The sequence below is a fragment of the Cynocephalus volans genome, chromosome 11, assembly GCF_027409185.1.
Source record: "Cynocephalus volans isolate mCynVol1 chromosome 11, mCynVol1.pri, whole genome shotgun sequence".
In the NCBI taxonomy this organism is placed as follows: Eukaryota; Metazoa; Chordata; class Mammalia; order Dermoptera; family Cynocephalidae; genus Cynocephalus; species Cynocephalus volans.
This window is the reverse complement of record NC_084470.1, coordinates 70,839,780-70,860,228: the sequence shown is the minus strand read 5'-3', so window position 1 is coordinate 70,860,228 and position 20,449 is coordinate 70,839,780. Positions and strand designations below refer to the sequence as shown.

General features: G+C 38.7%; 1 protein-coding gene and 1 pseudogene across 1 annotated transcript in view; one reads left to right on the top strand and one right to left on the bottom strand.

Moving 5' to 3' along the window:
- The window catches only part of LOC134390120 (receptor-type tyrosine-protein phosphatase gamma-like), a 228,059-nt gene extending 227,564 nt beyond the window's left edge, over positions 1-495 (bottom strand). The window contains exon 1 of the mRNA XM_063113408.1: positions 306-495. Within this exon, the coding sequence (XP_062969478.1) occupies positions 306-495 (190 nt within the window). The remainder of the gene's footprint in view (positions 1-305) is intronic.
- Positions 496-750: 255 nt separating this feature from the next.
- On the top strand, positions 751-918 carry LOC134390288 (small ribosomal subunit protein uS14-like; annotated as a pseudogene).
- Positions 919-20,449: the final 19,531 nt, after the last annotated feature.

Genomic DNA, 20,449 nt, shown 5'->3' with positions numbered 1-20,449 from the left:
TATTCTATTTTTAAGCCAGTTAAGAAAATGTAAAGTTACCTTCCCAATGATAAAATATACTCGCAAAATTTTGTTTTTAAATTTTAGGTGTAAAAACTTCATTCCTCCATTTCACATTAATGGTGTGCTTTAAGGAAACTATCGATAACTAACCATAATACCAAAAATAGTACCAAACAAGAACACCAGAAATGGGAACTACTTTGTTCATTTTTTAATACCAACTATTATGTGTCTAATTTTCCAGAGTGTCTATTTTAGGACTGGACGTTAAAACTAATTCCAGGTAAAATTTAATATAGTACCAATCTCTAAACTGAGGGTTCCAGCTTCTAATCCTGACGGCAAAGCTTCTCTGCAGCTTATTTTACTCTTCCGAAATGTGAGGGTATTATAAAGAATGAAGGCAATAATAACCACCTGGGAGCTCTGAGCCACAGATGTCGAGGCTGAGTAAAGGCTCAAAAGGAGTTGATTGATTAGTAATGTCTGCATGGGTGTATAAGATGAAAATAGTAAAACATGCACGCAGTTCACACACTGGAGGAGTCTGAAGGTCTTTCAAAGACATAAAGTCTGTAGCTATGCACGTTCAGATGTATCTGGGATTAAAAAGTCGTGTCTTTCAAGTTGAATCTATCCCACATCCAAACATTCAATAAAAATATCTACCACTAAATAGGATTGTTTATTCACTCAAAATCTAACTAGTATGTTTTTCCTTTTTCTTCATTGCACCCTGAAAACAAGATGGGTCACCAGCAGCTCTACTGGAGCCACTGCAAAAATTTGTCTAGGGTTCTAGCTGTTGCTGTGTCTGCTCAAACCAGCAAGGTCTAATGTGGAAAGTACAGCCTCACATGTCACCAGTGTTTCCATCAGGGTGCAAAGGATACAGGCTTCATTGAGTTGGACTAAGTGATCTTCCTTGAATGGATTATCCAAGCCATTTACCCAATAAACATTTTTTTAAAAATTTTTTTTAATTCAACTAGTATAGTTTAAAGTTAGGCCAACTTTATTTTTGCTTCTTATAGATAACAACATAGAATTGGTTACAACAAACATCTGAACTATTAAAAAAGTCATCACAATTCTTACTGTCCAATGCCAAACATCTTAAGTATTTACAAAATAGAAATAAGTTGTTTCCTGACCTGAAGTTTTCAACCATCATGTCAGGGACATCTTCAAGTAGCCAGTACTCTTTATTTGACAGAGATCTATTCTTCTAGAATTCTGACTGTCCACACAAGACATAATTTCACAGAAACAGAAATAAGGACTGAAAAGGTCACATAGTATAGTGGAAAGAGCACTGGGCAAAGAGGCTAGCAACTGAAGTTCTAGTTCAAGGATAGCAAATAAACTGTAACTCACAAATGACTCACAGATGTATGAGTATTTATGGATAAAGACGAGATCAATTAGCAATGTCTGTCAAGGGTGCTGGAGGGGCAAGTGGAGACAGCCATGTCACATTATTTCTCCAATTTCAACTGGGAGAGTGGACTTGAAAGTGGCAGTGATCAAGTTTCATAAAGATTCAATTTCCTTAAGCATAAATTACAGGGTTATATCAGTTAATCGCTAAACCTCTAAATCTCTAAAATTCTATAAGAGCACTCCCTATAATGCTGGGAAGAATCAAATAGGCATATAAAACATTTGATGATAGTGCAGGCATCCTCCAACCTCCACCAGATACAATCCTAAAAGTGACTACATGGATGGGATGGGGACTACGGATGGGATGAGGACTACATGAATTATTACCTTAAGAACAACATGTCCAACAGTATTTCGCACATGCCAAGTGCTCAATAAACATGCTTATCTATACTTTCCTCTAAGAACCACATCCAAACCCAAGGTCTGGATGGCATAACTCTGCCCCAGCTCCAGAAATGGCACCTGACTGGTATTCAGTGATTAGCAGAAGCCCATCGTCCTTGACAGAAGATTGAGTCATGAAAGATGTTAACCCAGGACTAAGACAATTAGTGCATGGGACTCTCCTGGTCAGAGGGACGGATTTAGGTTGGTACCATTTACAAGGCAAGGCCCGGACTTCTGTTCAGCGCCTGGGGAAGAACCTGCCCTCCTCCCCTCAGTGTGAAGGAAGAAGAGAAACGGAGTGGACTGGCCTGCAACCAGGAGGGGACCAGTTGGAGGCCAAAGCTGACAAGTAAAAAGGCAAGAACAAAGGAAAAAGAGAAAAAAATAGAGATGGGGACCTGATCAAACCGTGCCTGAAATTTAAATTTTATCTTTAGACTTTTCAATCTTAACTGCCTTTGTATTTAAGCCCGCTTGAGTAGGCTTTCTGCTATTTGTAACTAACAAATGTAGGATATAATCAGAATGTTGGTTTAAAAAGACCAACAGTTAAATTATTCAATGCTTTCAACATTCATCACTAAGATGAAAATGTCAAGTGATAAAGATACAAATCAGGAATGTGTGCTGGATGGAATAGATAAGGATAACATCCCTCAATTCCTTCCTCCCTCTGTCTCTTTTTTTCCAATCCTCTTACCCTATCAGAGAAGGATAAATGTGGTTAAGGGTTTAAAGATCTCATTTAGACAAAAGGAGAGGGGAAAAGCTCCCAAGTCCCTTGCAGAAAATTTTTACTCTGGTAACACAGGGGTCACGGGATAACAATCCATGAGAGACTTTATGGGAATGATTGTCTCCCACGGAAGTCTCCTGTCTCAGAGACATGCCACAGCTCAAGTTATAATGTGGGGAAGATGTGTGGAGGTGACCAGGCATTGTTCTGAAAGGTCATAGCTGCTTCCCAGAGAGCAAAATAAAACCAATGGTTATGGTCTGGTTTAAACATGACTGGGATTTCCTGTCTTTGTATGGAAGGACTTTTTCACACCATTACTCCAATATCAGGATCATACTCCACAATGTTTTGTTTAATATAAGCTGCTCCAGCTCATGAGAACTTTCAATCACAAGTAGAAAAAGGGAAAAATTCCCAGGGACAGAATTTGGGAGTTTGGTGTTCGGGAGGGCTAACAGTCTGTACACTAACCCACTGACACAAGGACTGAGAGGAAAGAAGAAATTAAAAACAGTTTTATGAGGCACTCACTCAACAGCTGAGGGTCCTGGTGTGAATGGGAGGTGGGACTAGGAAACACTTCAGAGGGTGCAGACAGGGTGATTAACACCCTTCCTGAGACAGCTATAAAAGGACGAATGTATGCTCCAAAAAATATTAACTATTAAACGCTATCTGGGGAAATGTCTAGACATAAAGCGCCACATTTATGAGGGAAAGACAAAACAACATGATGGATTCTGTGCCTCTCTGTCACATTGTGAAGAGTTGACTTCAACTTGTATTTTTCTCTCTTTCAACAAATTTAAAGTGTAAGTAACTTTCAATGAATGGAATTCAGAAAGAAAGTTAGAGGGATTAGCAAAATTAATAGTGACAAAAACCACCTAATCAGATGGACCTTCCCTGATCTAGCTATCTCAAATAGCACCTCCATCCACTCTCTTATTTCCTTCACCTCACTAATTTCTCTTCCTAGGATAAGGACCATGAGATAATAAGCTCTATGATGTCAGAGACTTGTCTATTTTCTTTTTTCTTTTTTTTGTCTTTTTCGTGACCAGTAAGGGGATCGCAACCCTTGGCTTGGTGTCGCCCGCACCGCGCTCGGCCAGTGAGCGCACCGGCCATTCCTATATAGGATCCGAACCCACGGCGGGAGTGTCACTGCGCTCCCAGTGCCGCACTCTCCCGAGTGCGCCACGGGGTCGGCCCAAGACTTGTCTATTTTCAATACATATCTGTTCAGTAAGGGTAAGGCAAATAAGGCACACACCAAAAACTTAGTTATCAAACTAAATAATATTTTAATGCAGTATTTTAAAATTTAAAATGAGTGTGAAAAAATCTGTGATGAGCAAATAAAGATATTATCAGTAACAGTGCCATGCAAAGCCATATTGGAGTCTCAAGAAAAGAAAAATCAGTAATCAAAAAAATTTCATTAAGTATAATTTACCTTCATTACTGAGTTTTCTGGCACCCTAGTCCTACCTCTGCTGTTAAATGACTGAGTGACACTTAATAGTAGACATCAATAGACTGACATCAACAATGCCCCATTTGGAGAATATTCACTATATTCACTGCAATATAAACTTGCTACATTTTATCTTCTTTGATCCTTTCAACAACTTGTGTCAAGTATAGACTAGTTCCATCATTTTGCAAACAAGGAAATTGAGACTCAGAAGCTAGAAAACTTGCCCTTTTATAGTAAGTGACAGATCAAGGAATCAATTCCAGATCTATGGAACTAAACCATGCTCTAATGTAGGGGTTTTCAAAATACATCCTGTGGGCCAAATCCAGCCTACCAACTGTTTCTGTAAATAAGATCTGACTGGAACATAGCCACGTCCATTTGTTTACATACTGTCTATGGCTACTTTCATACTATAGCAGCAGAGCTGAGTCGCTGTAAAAGAGACAGTAAGGCCTAAAATATCTGCCATCTGCCTTTTACAGAAAATGTTTGCTGACCCCAGCTCTAAAACAGGATAGAATACTGTGTCTTTGGCAGAAATGTATCATAGGTAATATGTACATGTGCATATCCTATGCTCCGGCAACTCTAATATAAATGTATAGAAGAAGGCATATTAAATTACAATATTTATAATACTAAAGAATTGGCAATAATGTAAATATCCATTAGCAGGGACTTGCTAAGCAAACTAAATTTGCTATTTAATACTATGCAATGGTTCTAAAGTAGATAACCTTACTCTAGGATATATCCCAAATGGATCCAAGATTTAAATATTTAAAATAAATAAAAATAAAAGTACAAGAAGCAGTTGTGGGAAAATCTGGAGTAGGGAAAGCATTGCAGCATATTACCTAGGGTCCTGAGGCATGCAGCCAGGGACCAGACCCTCCTCCCACAACCAGGCACACCAACAGTACCACAAGGCCCACCCGGGGTCCTGAGGCTTGGAGCCGAGGACCAGACCCCCTCCCACAACCAGGCACACTGCTATCACTACCACCAACTAGGTAAGGAGCATGCCAAAAACATCACCTCCATGTGGGTGGCCCACCACAGCCACCACAATAACCATGGCTGCTGCAAAAGTGGCTAGACACAACAACCACCATGCAGATGGTCTGCCAGCCACTGGAGTGCACTGACAGAAGGACAGTCACCAGCAGAGACCAAAGAAAAGAAGAGGATGTCTCTCTCCACAGAGCTCATTCCAGAGTGACAGAAGAAGCATCTGCTCTATGATAATATTGGGGGACCTGAACACACCTCTCAGCATTGGACAGATCATCAAGGCAACAAATCAACAGAGTAACCATTACTCTTTCAGAAGGAGAGAAGAAATCTAGGGTAATTAGATGGGGGTAGCGGGGAGGGAGAAGGGGAATGGGGAGAGATTGGACAAGGGGTATAAAGAATAAGTATGATTTGTAACAATATATATGCTAGTAATATTGATTTGATCAACATTTGTCAACGTTGAACCCCCAAAATATGTATAATTATGATACAATAAAAATTTTTTTAAAATATTACCTAAACCTCAAAGTCAGAAAAGACTGATACAATCAAATACATTAAAAAATATTTAATTTTCTTTACTGCAGAAACCATTGTGAGAAACATCAAAAGGGAAAACATTTGCAATTCATACCATAAAAGGAAAAGTTCTTTAGTATATCAAGAGATTCTAGAAATTAATAGACCCAAAACCCCATATAAAAATAGGCAATGAATATGAACCAACAGTACAAACAAAAAGAAAATACAAATGGCCTCTTAAAGTAGGAAAAATTGCTATACCTCATGAATAATGAGAAACACAAATTAAAACTGTATATGGGAGATTTTCACCTACTAAATTTGCAAACATCAACACTTTTGATTACACACAGTTAGCAAAGATGTATTCAAATAAGCACTTTCATTTATCACTACTGGGAGATTGATACAATCTTTATGGAAAAAAATTTAGCTATAAGTATTAAAATTGCAAATGTGCATTCTTTTGACACTGGCATTAATTCTACAAATATATTTGCATCTATACAAGGTTAACATTAGTTATGGCAGAATTGTCAGTAATATTCAAGATTGGAAACAAGATAAATATCCATCACCAAAGGGCTAGTTAACTAAGTTATGGCAGGTCAATATAATGGAATAGCTTGGAACTGACAGAAAAAACAAACAAAAAACGTGTTTAACCTAAAATGAAAAGACATACAAGTTATATTGCTAAGTGAAAAACCCAACATACATTATAATATGCTACCATTTGGGTTTAAAAAATGAGAAAATAAATGACCGTGTATATTTATTTGTACATATATAAAATATCTCTGCAAGTATATTTAAGACACTATAACAGTAACAAAGAAAGAGAAAATAGATAGGGGTGACTTTTCACACTTATTCATTTATATTCTAAACACTGAACCATATAAATATATTATCTATTTAAAAGTTAAATTTTAAAAATGTACAGAAACTTAAAATGGAGGTAGGAGTATCTGACTCAGTGAAAAAAGGTTAGTTGCCCCTGCCCATCATGTCCGCATCTAGCCCAACAATGACTGCCAGGACACTGCCAGAAGCACTCAGCCTCCAAGCCAGGCGGTGGGGGACCATGGACCTCAGCCAAGCCCCCTCTGGACATCAACATTCAGCCCAGTGATGACCACCAAGCCACCGCCCAAAATGCTGGGGTCCTCAGCCATGCTCCCCACTCCAACGTCTGCATCCAGCCTAGTGAAGACCACCAGGCCACCAGAAGCCCCCTGGACTCCCCTGCTGGAATGAGGGGGGTGCCACAGGCCTTGTCCACAGCCCCCTCCCTCCTTCCTCTTTCTCTCACCTTATCCTCCTCCCCTTTCCCCTTCCCCATCCCTCTCAACTTCTTTATAACATCTTAGAATGTAAATAATAATAAACAAATATAAATAAATAAGATTTAGTGGAGAAGAGGGGATAGGGTGGAGGAACTAGGAGAGAAACCCCACTCCCCCGCAGTGACTAGTATTGTAGATTTGACTTTGGAATCTTGAAAACATTGTACATAATTATAAAATGGAATTTAACAAAAAACTTTTTTTAATTAAAAAAAAATTTTAAATAAAATTTCATGGGCTAAGGGGCAATTAGGAAAAAACGTCTGTTAAGGCTCCTGGTGGGTGGACAATAATAAAAAAACAAGATTGAGAAACAATGCATTATGGAATTATGTTGGAAAAAATGATCCTCTGGTCTTTTTCATGTAACTGTTAAGTCAATCCTTATCAAAGCAGAAATTCTATTTTAACCTAAAAACGCAACAACTATAACAAGAGCCCATATTTCTGAGAAGTCAATAAATTCCTCATTGTTATTTTATATCTTTACTGCATGTGAAAACCCTGTAAGTTACTATATCCCCGTTACTACGAATAGACAATGGAGACTCACTCACTTGCTGTACAAGCGCTCAAGCTGTGATTTGGACCAAATTCTGTACAACTCTTCTATTGCACTGCACTACCTGTTGCTTCTCTACTACATTATATTTAATTTTCACCCACCATCATTCCGACCTCTCAGGAACTGGCGAGATCCTGAATTTGTAATCCAATTTCTGACCTATGCCTTTCGGCAACATGCCTTTTGCAAATTTAATAAATCCATCTCCTTTGTCAAGTTGTTTGATAAAAATGCTCAAAAGGCCAGCGCCAAAGATAGAACTCTCCATCACTACAGTGGTGCATTATCCAGAATTCCCTAGGAAGGGTTTTCAATCTATTATGAATCCTCATCTCTCTATCTCGACTCTGAGGATATCAAGAGATATTCTGTTAAGACTCCTGCTGAAATCCAGATACCCGTGTTGGTTGCACTTGGAAATCTAGTAATGTTTTCAACACACTGCAGGGTTCTATAAGAGGGGGTGGCAAGGGACCTCCCTTGTAGAATATCAGAACATAGTTCGTCAAAGGCAGGACACACTTTAATTTCCTCACTTTTTTAGCCCAATACCTAGCAGGGTAGGCATTTGACAAATAAGAGTTGCAAGAAATAGATAGGGTACACGAGGGGAATATAAAAAAAGCAAATCAGTGAAAACACAAAAACGGCCAGCTACCTTGTTTTTCATTGTGTCTAAATGTGTGATCAATATAAAATGTTTGATGAAAATCTTCATAAACTACAAGGGTCATTATTATATTTGTAGGGGCTGAATTGATCATTGATATAGAAGAAACAAATGCAATTGCAAGAGTTACAGAAGGGATATATTTACACTGACAGCAAAGAAAGTGGCCACCATTAAATAAAAAGTATCCTATAAAAAATACCTGGAATTGTATTTGTAAGTGAAACACACTTTCATTTTAGGATATAAGTGGCACGACGTGGCTGCCCACTGACCACGGCCATGAGTGGTGGAAACAGTGGTTCCCAAATGCTGAATCAAAGACTAGTGTTGGGCTCTATGCACTGGGGAACTTCATTACAAAAAAAACAAACATTCCTCAGCCTCCATATCAGCATCTCCAAGAGTAAAGACAAGAAAAGTGTGCTTCGAGAACAATGAAAATAGGCAAGAACAATGCTAAGAGCTGACACGAGTACTAGCCGTTACCAGACATTTGTGCTGAGTCTTTTACAAGAGTCACCATGTAATTCTCAAATCAACTGGAAGCCAGAAAGTTCACTATTATCCTGTTTTATAGATGAGGCAAGGGAGGGACAAAGGGTTAAATAACTTGTCCAAGATCAGTCCCCTGGTAAACAGCTTTTAACTCCCCCACTTCACTCCCATTCTTTATTAACAACTCACATTTACAGGCCACCACAATGGACCAAGGTCGAGAGATTACCTCACTTGCTCCTGAAGATACTATCCCCATTTTACGAATGAAGAAACTGTAGCCTAGAAAGCTTAAGTTATTTGGTATTTATACACAGCACTAAGTAAGTGGGAAGGCAAGATTCAAACTCAGACATATGGCTCCAGAGTCTCCCATTTAAACACCCCAGTACAGTGATATTTAAATGGGTAGGTGCTTCCAGGTAGTTCTGAGGTTAGCCAAATCTGGAGGGCAATTTCAACTCGGATTCCATGTGCAAGTTCAAAAGCTGAGCTCAGCGGCTCCACAAAGGACTAGATCTCTCAGCCAAGGCTATCGACTGGGAAGAATAGCCTACTGGTATTTTTGACCTTGGCTCTTCATAATCAGCAAAGAAAATATTTGTTTACAAAGTAGTAACAAAAGTACTAACATTTTCAATAAAGCTATGTGTCTGGAGATGCAGCACAAAGCTAAGCAGGCTGACAAAAGGCAATGACGTGAAGTAAGCAGCTGCTCCTAATGCCTACAGACCTGCAGCCACAGAAACACAGCGCTCCTTAAAAACACACTACATTTGAGAACATTAGTGCCATGGACATTGTGAGATTAAGGCAGAAAGAAAAACTGGTGGAAAAGTTACACATACAACTAAAAGTGTACCTTTGCATACTAAGAGGATCTGCCCTATTTAAGGTAACAAAAAATTTAAAAGTATTTAAAAACAATACCAACCCACTCTAAAGAAGACAGAAGTGAGGCACAATAGTAGGTAACTGTGGTAAACTCTTCTTCTCTTCTTAACTAGAAACGAAAAGAAAAACTTTGGTGTGGCCATGTGGTGTTGATTCTGTAATTTTCCAATATCATGAGAAAAAAATTATCCCTGCCAACATTCTAGGCACATTATTAAGAAAGCAGAACATGGTTTGACAGTTTTGTGGTGGACTCCTACATGTCTGAACTGAAAAACAACAAGAATTAGAAGAAACGATTCATTTTTTTTCAAACATTATAATGAAGAATCTTATTATATAAGATGCATAAAAAATAGGATAAATAGGAAACTGGAGATCTACAGCTTGTGACTAAGCAGGAGACAGCACATACACTTTTCCTTCTAGATTCTAGAACTAAACACTGAACGACGCAAGCATATGTCAATTCCCGTTTGCCATACTGAGGAACTTAGCTGGAATTCTTCAGTTCAGGAGCTCACATTCCAGAGAAAATGCTTAGTGATTTCCAAAACAGTTGGATCCCGGTTGTGAAAAACACGTGCTCTCATTGGCAAATTAGAAGTCCTCTGCTTGCAGATAAAACTGCTAATGCAGACAAAGCCCCAATATAAAATAATCATTTTCAGAAGATGCTGGCCAAAGAGGCAGAAGTGTGCTGTTATCAGCTATCATTCTCTTAGCAGCCTTTGTACTCAACTGCAGGACGACTTTCTAAGGGGAAATTGAGATCTTTCGAGTGTCTAGGCAGAAGTTGTTTGCACTTATTAGGATTAAGTTTTCTCCGTAACTCCCTCCAAAAAACAACTAACTCAGACAAGGGGGGAAAAAAACAAAACGTTTGATAAGAAACAGACATTCCTTTAAGCAGTAGGCTCTTAAACGTGCTTGCAGAGCTAGGTCACATGAACAGACCTCTACACCATTGTGGTTCTAAGCATCACTTAAAGTTCCATACTTAATATTTCATTTGGAATTTCTTTCAGGGTAGACCAAACTAGGGCTGCTCCCCTCTCTCTAAATAAGATCCCAAAGAGAAGCAAATTGTAGGTCACCAAGAAAAATCTATCAATCTATTCAACTGGCTATTCATTCCCTATTAAAGACAATATTGAGTAAAACTTCATACCCACATTGCTCTTGGCCTAAAAGTGGAAGTTCTCATTTGTATAAAAAATCCTGAACCCCAAAGTGCATACATGTTCCTTCTGAGACCAGGGATGAATAAAAGAATCACTGGCACCTTCAGCCAAATACTCCTCTGCAAGCTTGCGAGGCTGCTCTTCTGAAAGAGATGTTGGTTCCAACCCTCCTGGCATGCCCGTGCACAAGCAGGCCCTTGGGGACATCTGATCACAAAACCCCTATCTTGAATCCATCTGCTGACTCCAGATCTCCACTGGTGATTACCAGGCAACTCAGAGTTCATACATACATACCTGAGTTTCCAGATCTTTCTTCTATCCTGAACTTGGTATGCTGTGTTCTCTACCCTTCAAGTGCTCAGGGCAAAAAACTTGGTGTCATTTCTTACTCCTTCTTTTACTCTGCAGATACACCAGCAAATCTCAAGTTGTACCTTCATAAAAGATCCAGAAACTACTACCTCTTGTCATTTCCAACTGCTCACACTCTGGCCCAAGCCACCATCATCCCTCCTATGGATTACTGCAACTGTGTACTACCCTGACTCCCTGTCCCACCTTCCTCTCTTTAAGTATATTATCAACACAGCAGCCAGTGATCAGTCACATCATGTCACTCACCAGCATGAAACCCTCCAACAGCATCCTACATCATTCAGAGTAAAAGCCAAAGACCTGAAAAATAGTCTACAAGGCCCTACAAATCTGCCCCCTGCCCCCAGTCACCTCCCCAATCACGGCTCCTACTTCTCTCCCCAGGGGTCCATCTGCAGATGCCAAACAGGCCACCTTGTTGTCTCTTGAACACAATGAGCATTTTTCTGCTGTCTTCTCTGCCTGTCTAGGGTAACAAGTAACCCTTCACTTTTTTGAGATTGTTATTCACATGTCACTTTTGCAATGAGACCTACTCTGCCACTCAAATTATAACCCCCCTTCCAATGTGCTTTCTTCTTCTTTTTATTTCTCCCTCCATAGCACTCACCTTCTAATATGTGGTAACATGGGTTTTGTGTACTGTCAACTGTCCACTCACTGCCCCACTGGATCACAAATTCTCTAAGGACAGGGATATGCCCATTTTATGCACTGCTGTACACACACATCAGTTAGTATTCTAACAAACATAAATAACAACACAGTTATACTTTTAAACGACTCTGTTGAGGTATTCAACCACTTGAAGTGTACAAATTCAATGACTTTTAGTAAATTTATAGAGTGGTACAACCATCATTACAATTCCATTTCAGAACATTTCCATCACACCAAATGATCCTGAGTGATTTTAACTGGAAATACACCTACATCACATCTCCTCTCTTGTTATATAATATAGTCAAACTTCTAGGAACAGTTTTTGAAGTAACTTGGTCATGGTTACTCATCAGTCTATGATTTTCTTTTGTTTCAAAATAAGCATTTTTAGTTCATAGATGGTACTGAGCACTGTGAGAGCAACGGAAATAAGATGAGTAGAATTTGACTCCTGACCATTTACCAAAAATACGGAATATCCATACAATATTGATTTCCTAGCATTGCCTCCATCAAATGAGGAAAAGATTTTCTCCACTGAAAAGCTTGATATAGTCCCAATGAGACCAGGTCCTTAACTGTCCATCCTTGGATATGGCCAGGTATGTCCTTCCAGGATGAGGAGTCTACATTCATTCACTTTTGGCAACTAAGTGCTCCATGAGACTGCCATTCATTAATGTTCACACTGGCACATTAATGAAATAATGGTAGAACAGAGAATAAATAAGTTAACAAACATTGCACTATTAAACTCAGGGTTTTAGACGTAAGTGGCAGGTATAACTTCTCATATATGAACTCACCTGGCTCAGATTCCTTTATTGGGTGTTTCTTTCCTAACACCATTAGGCTCTTGCAGACCTACCAAGTTCAAAGCCAATAATTAAATATAACTTTATGATGCAGATCGAGATCCTAGAATTTTTTCTGGTGTTCAAAAGAATTTGGAACATTCACTTTAAAATTCACCATTAAGATACCACTACTAATCTAACTTTACTATTAATTGTGCCAAACGACTCCTTCTAATCCCAAAGGATTTTTTTTCTCCTTGCATGTTTATGGATAATTTGTTACACATTAACAATTAGAATTCCAAAGCAAAACATACATCAGTTATTTGTCCTTTTAAGTATTATGATTTGTGGATGAAGCTAATAAATTAGCTTCCACAAGTAGCAAACATGAACACCAATTTTGAAAATAAAGCAACTGTGTTTTCTTTAGGCCTCATTAGATGATTCCCTCTGTTTTCTGCATTTCTTTGATGGTAATTTTTCAAAACAAAGTAGAAAGGAAAACTCCATACATATGGTCTTCTTCCTCGCACTAAAACAGAGACTGAAGTCAAAAGATGACAAAAGAGTTAAAAGCATTCTTTACCTGTCCTCATGAGATATGGAGTTTCTCAACACCATTCAAAAAGCCACCAGGCACCCTACGCTGGTGAATCAAATTAATTTGAGTTGACATTATAAACACAAACAATCAGAAGATAAATCTCACATGGATCAAAAAAGTGGCATTTCATTACCTTGCTTAAGAATATTTATGACTGAAGTCAAATGAACAATTATCTGTGCTAAAAAATGAACAACAGGCATCTATCTATGGCTGAAGATAGATCAGCCTCAAAATTTTACTCAAAATTATCTCAAACTCATTTTGAAATGTATTATTCTCAAAACCACCTCATTAGTTTCATATTAATTTACACTTCCATATAAATGAACCTATCCTACCAGTGTGATGGAGAAGGCACCTGGGTGTGCACCATCTACCCCAGTGTAGCTTTCACAGCGCAATCATGAGGCATGCCAGGCCAGGTGATTTGCTCTTGAGGTTGCCCATATATTTTAGTCCCGATGACCAGATGTACACACCAGGGTCCACAAAGCCCATGCAAGGTGGAGGGAGTGAGGGACACTGAGTCTGCGATGTATTTGTAGAAAAACCTTTCTAAAAGGTGCAGCTTGCAAAGTGCAGACCCACCTCACGTTCTCACTCTGCTCCCTGATCACCCTCCACTAACCACCTTGCCCAAGTCCTGCCCCTCTGAACGAAGTCTTCCCCATCTTCTTTAATACGTTTTCTGAGAAAGATCATTTGTATTACATAATTCAGTACTGGATTACTATGTGCCCAACTGTTTTTTAATTACTTCATGCATTTAATTAAAATTCCCTAAGAAAAATCAATGCATTCACAGAATATGTATTATTCTGTGCTACTCCCTTCATTGATGCAAATATTCATTCAAGGTTTTTTTCAGGCCTCATACGTATTGAGCTCTACACCCAGGGTACACCGGAACATAGTTGGGGAATAAGGCTCTCTTCCCCAACGGATGAACACATTTTTGTGCATGTAACTACTGCCACTCTTGCTGTGGCTGTCATTACCAACTATTAACAAACCATTCAATGAGCCAGGCAGTTGACCTGCAGGGTTTCATTTACTACTTATCTCTTCTCTTATATTATATTCCCATTATATAAACATGTAAAATAATGCACAAAAGAGTTAAATCACATAGAGTAGGAATGCAAATTCCGGTATTAAAGCTGAGGCTCAAGTTGGTGCTCTTGGTCTTAATCATACATGACATCATCTTTTCAGTAAAATGTGCAGAGTACAGACACCATGTCACAAAGAGCTTAACAGTTTAAATGAAGGTCAGGTATGAGAATACCCTACAAATGTTCTCTAGAGTTGGCCAACTGTGTTAACCTATATTTTCTCTGTATAATCTGCTGAAATATCATCAGCAATCCCAGGAAGTGCCACCATGACCATCCTCATTCGCCAATCCTCTCCCTCTCCCCCCCAACCCTTAATATATGAGGAAAGTAAAGTTGAGAGGGCTTAAATGAATAGCCTGAAGAGAACCCCAAAATGGTAGTACATTGATTTTTACCAGGTTTGGAATCTATATCAAACAGATCTATAAGAAATTACAAGTGATCAGGGTATAATGGCACAAGTACTCTCTGGCATTGTCTGAGATTTTGGAGGAATTCTTACAATATGTATAAAAGCTTTAACAAGTTTCACAGTTAAACCCAGTGAGTTTACATGTCGGAATCTAAGAACTTAAGAAAACCAAACTCAGTGAAGGAACAGAGTTATGCAAAGACAGGCTTCATATTCTTAAACTTAATGTCAAAAAGGGAAAAACAACTAGCCTGTCCCGACAGCAAGACAGTATACTCACTTGATGCAACATAACATAGCTCTGAAATACAGAGGTGAAGGCCATTCAATAAGGAAAATATGAAAATAGGAAAAGCAGAATAAGCAGAATATGAAATTATATATCCATGATTGTAAAAACCTCTATGCCACAAATGTGGCACAAAATAAAATTATTTGCACTTAAGGGTTCAGACCATTTTATTAGCAAAATATAATATTTGATATAATCAAAATGGCATCAGCCATTTAGCTTAATGTCAGAAGGAATTAATTCATGGAAGAATAACATGTCTTTGCGAGGGCTTTCTCCTAATTATGACTCGATTTCCAATGAGGCATGCTTGAAATATTTTAACATATATATTTTCCACTTTTACATCCCCATAAAAGACAAAGATCTCTAAAGTTAGTCAAACACCATTTTTATTATTATTTAAAATACTTGCTTTATGTGCACACTAGAGAAAATCTAAAAGCCATTTGTATATCCACATATATATTCACAAAATCCATACAACCTTTTGCACACACGTGTGTGTGTGTACCTTTTAAAACATCCATTCACTTTGATCCAGAAATTCCACTTTCAAAAATGTTTTCCTACAGTGATGGTCAGATAGGCATAGTCATCTTAACCAACAAGGAATACATTTGTTCAAATTAGGCAAATCTATAATCAGTGTTTAGTGGCAGTTACATGTATTAAATCTAGAAGAATGTCACTCATTTCTGATCAGAGGCCATGTCATAAATTATTATGCCATTACTCCTTTTCTGTTTTTAACTATATACCTCTTCTTCCAAGTAAGGAAATGAATTTAGACATCTAAAATGCAGCTAATACCCACTCAGAGTTTTGATGTATTACTAACCTTTGAAATGAGGCTTCAGACCATTCCTATGGTTGGTTAATATTTCTTTGCTACTTCTGACTAGTAGAATGGAGATTAGGGAGTTGGAAAAGCTGAGATGAATCGGACATCTTGCCAACAAAATTAGTAATAATACAATTTTTCTAATGGAGGTTTTTAATACTCCACTCTGCCTAGTTTGTTAAAAAGCCTTTGAGTTCAGTGCAAGAGACCAAATCACAGACAATCAGAATTTCCTACTCACAGACCCATCTCCTACCAGGAAACATGGAGACAGGTCAGCCCTGTGACTCCCGTGACAGGCCCTGTGTGTGGTCTCCCAATGGCCCAGGCCAGGCTCCCTTTCACATGTTCAAACTGCAGCAGAAGTGCCACTTCTTCAAAGAAGTCTTCCTTGAGCCCCCACTCCAGATCAGTTTACTTTGTCATAAGCTTCAGAAAACCATGTTGCTTTCCTTTGGAATCACTAATCTTAGTTTCACTGATTCACTTGAAAGATTTTGAGCCCACGTTGTTTCTGAAAACTCCTACCTCCCATCAGCCCAACTATAAGCTTCATGGCAGGCCCAAGAAATAGCTGGGAGAGAACCTGGCCATGGACCTCCTCAAAGTGGCCTTAATTTTACCTGCTAAGTAAAAGCAAAGTGCTTGCTATACCAATTTTGATTCAAGACAAACCCTGCACGCTCCAACTTCCACCCACACTGCAGTGGCTGAATCTTATATAGAAATTCTAGAGCCACCTGTCCATTTTGCTCCCCACTGTTCCCCTAGAGTGTAGCAAAAGTGTCTGGCACATAATAGGCACCCAAAAAATCTTTCTTGAATGAAAAATGAGAAACAAACTAATAAATGAATGGGAACTTAGTCAGTGGGTCTAATCACCTCAACACATGTTTTCCATATGGAACTGATGTGGCATTATAAATACTGAAGTCCTGTCATACAATTCCACTGATGCTACCAGAGGACAACCTCACGCCAGCACACCCCAGCTTAAAGCAGTGGCACAGTTCACAGTCCATCAACATTCCATCAGAACAGAGCCTTCATGACATTCCCTAATCCTCACTCATCAAGCTGACTCATTAACAGCCCAATCCTGGGTATCTCATGTAATGTCTCATCCCCATATTGCTGGTGGCCTCGTGTTTCCAGCATTGCCTGCTGTGCACACAAGTAATTAACTTGCAATGCTCCACTGGCTCTAATACATTACACGGCATCAAAAAATTCACCAGCAGGTAGTTAAGCATGCAAGGTGCTTCCCAAGTTAAACCCAATAACTGAGTATCACATGTAAATGTCAGTCAATATGGAAGACGTTGTTGACATGCAAGTCACATGTCAGGTGTGGGAGGCATGGTAACTATGGTTAAATCTACTTCCTTTGAACTCCATTAATTTGGACCTTACGGTAGTATAGACAAAGCTAGAATAAAGCCTTGCTTTCTGCTATGGAAGAAAGGTTTGCTTTCAGAGTCCTGAAAATAAAACTTCAAGGATCAAGTTCGACTAAAGGACAAGTTCAATAAAGAAAACAGTTGTGCATAGCATAGTGTTAAAGACCGTGAATTCTGAAGCCAGACCATCGAGTCCCATCTTTGCCACTTGGAACATAAGTGGCCCTGGTGAAGTTACCTAAACTCTCTGTACCTCAGTTTCCTTGTGTGTAAAGTAGAGATAATAACAGTACCTAATTCAGAGTATTACATGAGGTAAAATGCTTTAAATGGTGCCTTGCAAACAGCGATTCATACTACATCTTTAATATTAGCTCCTATAACTCTGAGCACTATTATTACCCAATGCTGAACACACAGTAGGTCCATGATAAATACTTGTAGAAGAATGACTGAATGACTGAGAATACCTACAATAATTTTTGCAGGTACTTTAGAAGAACCCATTTAATGTATACAATTCTCTGCTCATTAATACTGGTCTATCCTAAAGGCTCTAACTTAACATTGTATTTATCCTGGATTCTTTACTAATTACACAATTATTTCATTTTAGTTGGATTTCTTTTTTTAAAAAGGCTCAACAACTCAGAGAGACACTAATCTAGACTGCATTTCCTTCTAAAATTCTAGGTCAACGAGACAATATGTGATCAAATGACAATAGTGTGGATTGGATCTACCCAGTGACTCATCAAAAAGGCTTTAAAAAAGCAGACAGAACAAAGCCTGAAGCTCAGGCTGAGCCACACGTGTAAAGCCATGACACAACAAGGACAGACAAAGGAACTATAATAAAGAGTGGGAAAAAGGGGGCTGAGGCAATAAAGACAAGAGGAGATTCACATGAATGAAGAATTATTGGCTTTATAGGTGCCTGGAGAAACGCAGAACAGGTCATATCATTGTCCCTTCCAGTGAAGGGCAGTTCAGAGATTTGGAATTCAACAATGTCTAATACAGGGTTTTCATCTCAAACTAACATCTTGCTCCAGCGGTGGTGGGGGGCGGGGGGGGTGTCAGGAACTCATAACCACACAATAAATCAGTGCATGTGAGAGTGCTGCCCAGGAGTGGACACCATGGTGGGAACCACCCAAGAAATTCCCCCAGAGTGCAAGAAAGGATCTCCTTCCCCATGACATCTCCCACCTCATTTGCCACTTCATACTTCAGTGAAGATTACTGATTAACTTTACCCCTTCTAAGCGATGATTTATGTTATAAAGCCATCCTGCCAATATCTTTAAGAAAGTCTCCAAACCACTTTAGTGATTAGAGAATAAGATTGTTCTCTCTGTCTCATCAACTTACTTCCACGTTCCTGAAAAGATAACACATAAGACACTGTGGTCTAGACTTCTAAAGCAAATTCCACATGATACTTGCAATTCTATTTATACAAATAAAGTTTGTTTTCCAGCTACTTATATGCTCCCTAGATGCATCAGATGAGCAATTCTTGTTAAGATATTGTATTGAATGCTATCTAAAAGAATATGTGGGATTACAACTTCATTTATTCATATGCCTCTTTGCTGTCTCTTCTATCTCCAAAATGGAATATGAGCACCATAAAAGCAGGATTCTTATCTAAATAGCTCTCTGTGGTGTCCCAGCTTCTAGAACAGTGCTTGACACATATTAAGCATTCAAAAAACACTTACTGAAAATGTTTCATAAATGATTTGTTATGCATAAGACATATGATTAATGTACGACTAGATATATGGCTTATTGATTAATCAATAAATTCCCTCATTTTGACTATACTTCCTAAAGTGTGCATTTGTTCTCAGAAAAGCCTGATAAGTTTGATTGTGGATATGAAAAATGAACCTTAAAGTGAAGGAGAAACTTCCTATATATACACCACTTAACTCTCCCTTTGAGATAGAATGTATTATACCCATTTCACAGATGAGGAAAGTTATGCTCAGGAAAGTTAATGATATTCACTCAAGCTACAAAATTTCAGGAGCAAAGCCAAGATTTTGCAACCCAGTGCACTGATTCTATACACCATAGTTTACTAGTTTACTTAGGAAAAGCTGATTTCCTTATACCTTAAAAGAGAAAGTAATTCATTCCTTTAGAGTCTATTGTCCTGATCTTGTCTTAAGAGTCAGCACAGCTGTCGATGGTCTTCCGCAATGTTAAACCCTACCCTTAGAGATACAACCCTCTCACCGTGTACTTCTTAGGCTTAGAGGAGCTTAAGGGACTTAAATAAGATTAAGGTGTCAGATCTACTGAGGCAGAACATAAATCAACACACATACAACCCAACCCTAAAATTCTCAACAGTTCCTAGACAAAATGCCTCCAGGCACCAGGAAGGTAATTTAATTCAGTGAAGGGACCTGGGTGTAATGCAGCAGCAGGGAAGGGTGGAGACTGGAGAGAACTTCAAAGCAGCAGCTCTGTTTGAAATAGAGCTTCTCAAACTCTAGCCAACATGCACATCACCTGAAGGGTTTGACAGAGGTTGCTGCACTCACCACAGAATTTCTCATTTAAAAGCCTTAGGGTGGGGTGGGGAAAGTTGAATGTCTTCCAAGTCCCCAGGCGATGCCAGTGCTGCTGGTCCACGGATCACACTTGGGGAACAACTGGTCCTGGTACCTGCAAACATTATCTTAGTAAACTAAGCACCATCTACTCAGCTCCAGCCAACTGTTGAAAGTGAGAACTGTAGACCCCAAGAAACCTTCAGATTTTTCAAGGAACACTGAATTTCCCAGCTTATTTTTATTTTATTGTTTTACTACTTTGGGGGGCATAAGTTATTTTTAATTTTTATTTATTTATGTATTTGTACTGTAGCATAGTTGATTGTACATTTCTGTGGGGTACAGAGTTGAATATCAATACCTGTGTGCAATATGTGATGTTCAAATCCGGGTAATTAGTATATTCAACATTATACAATGTAATTGATTTTTGTGGCCTGCAGATTAAACAGAACAAGACTTCAAGAGAAGAGTGTCCAACCTGAGGAATGATGTGCCTAAACTTTCTTATTTAGGAGACTAGGCAAAGCATTAAGTCACATATACCCCAAGAAAACAGAAATCAATCTGTTTTCAGAAAAACAGAAAACAGGAAA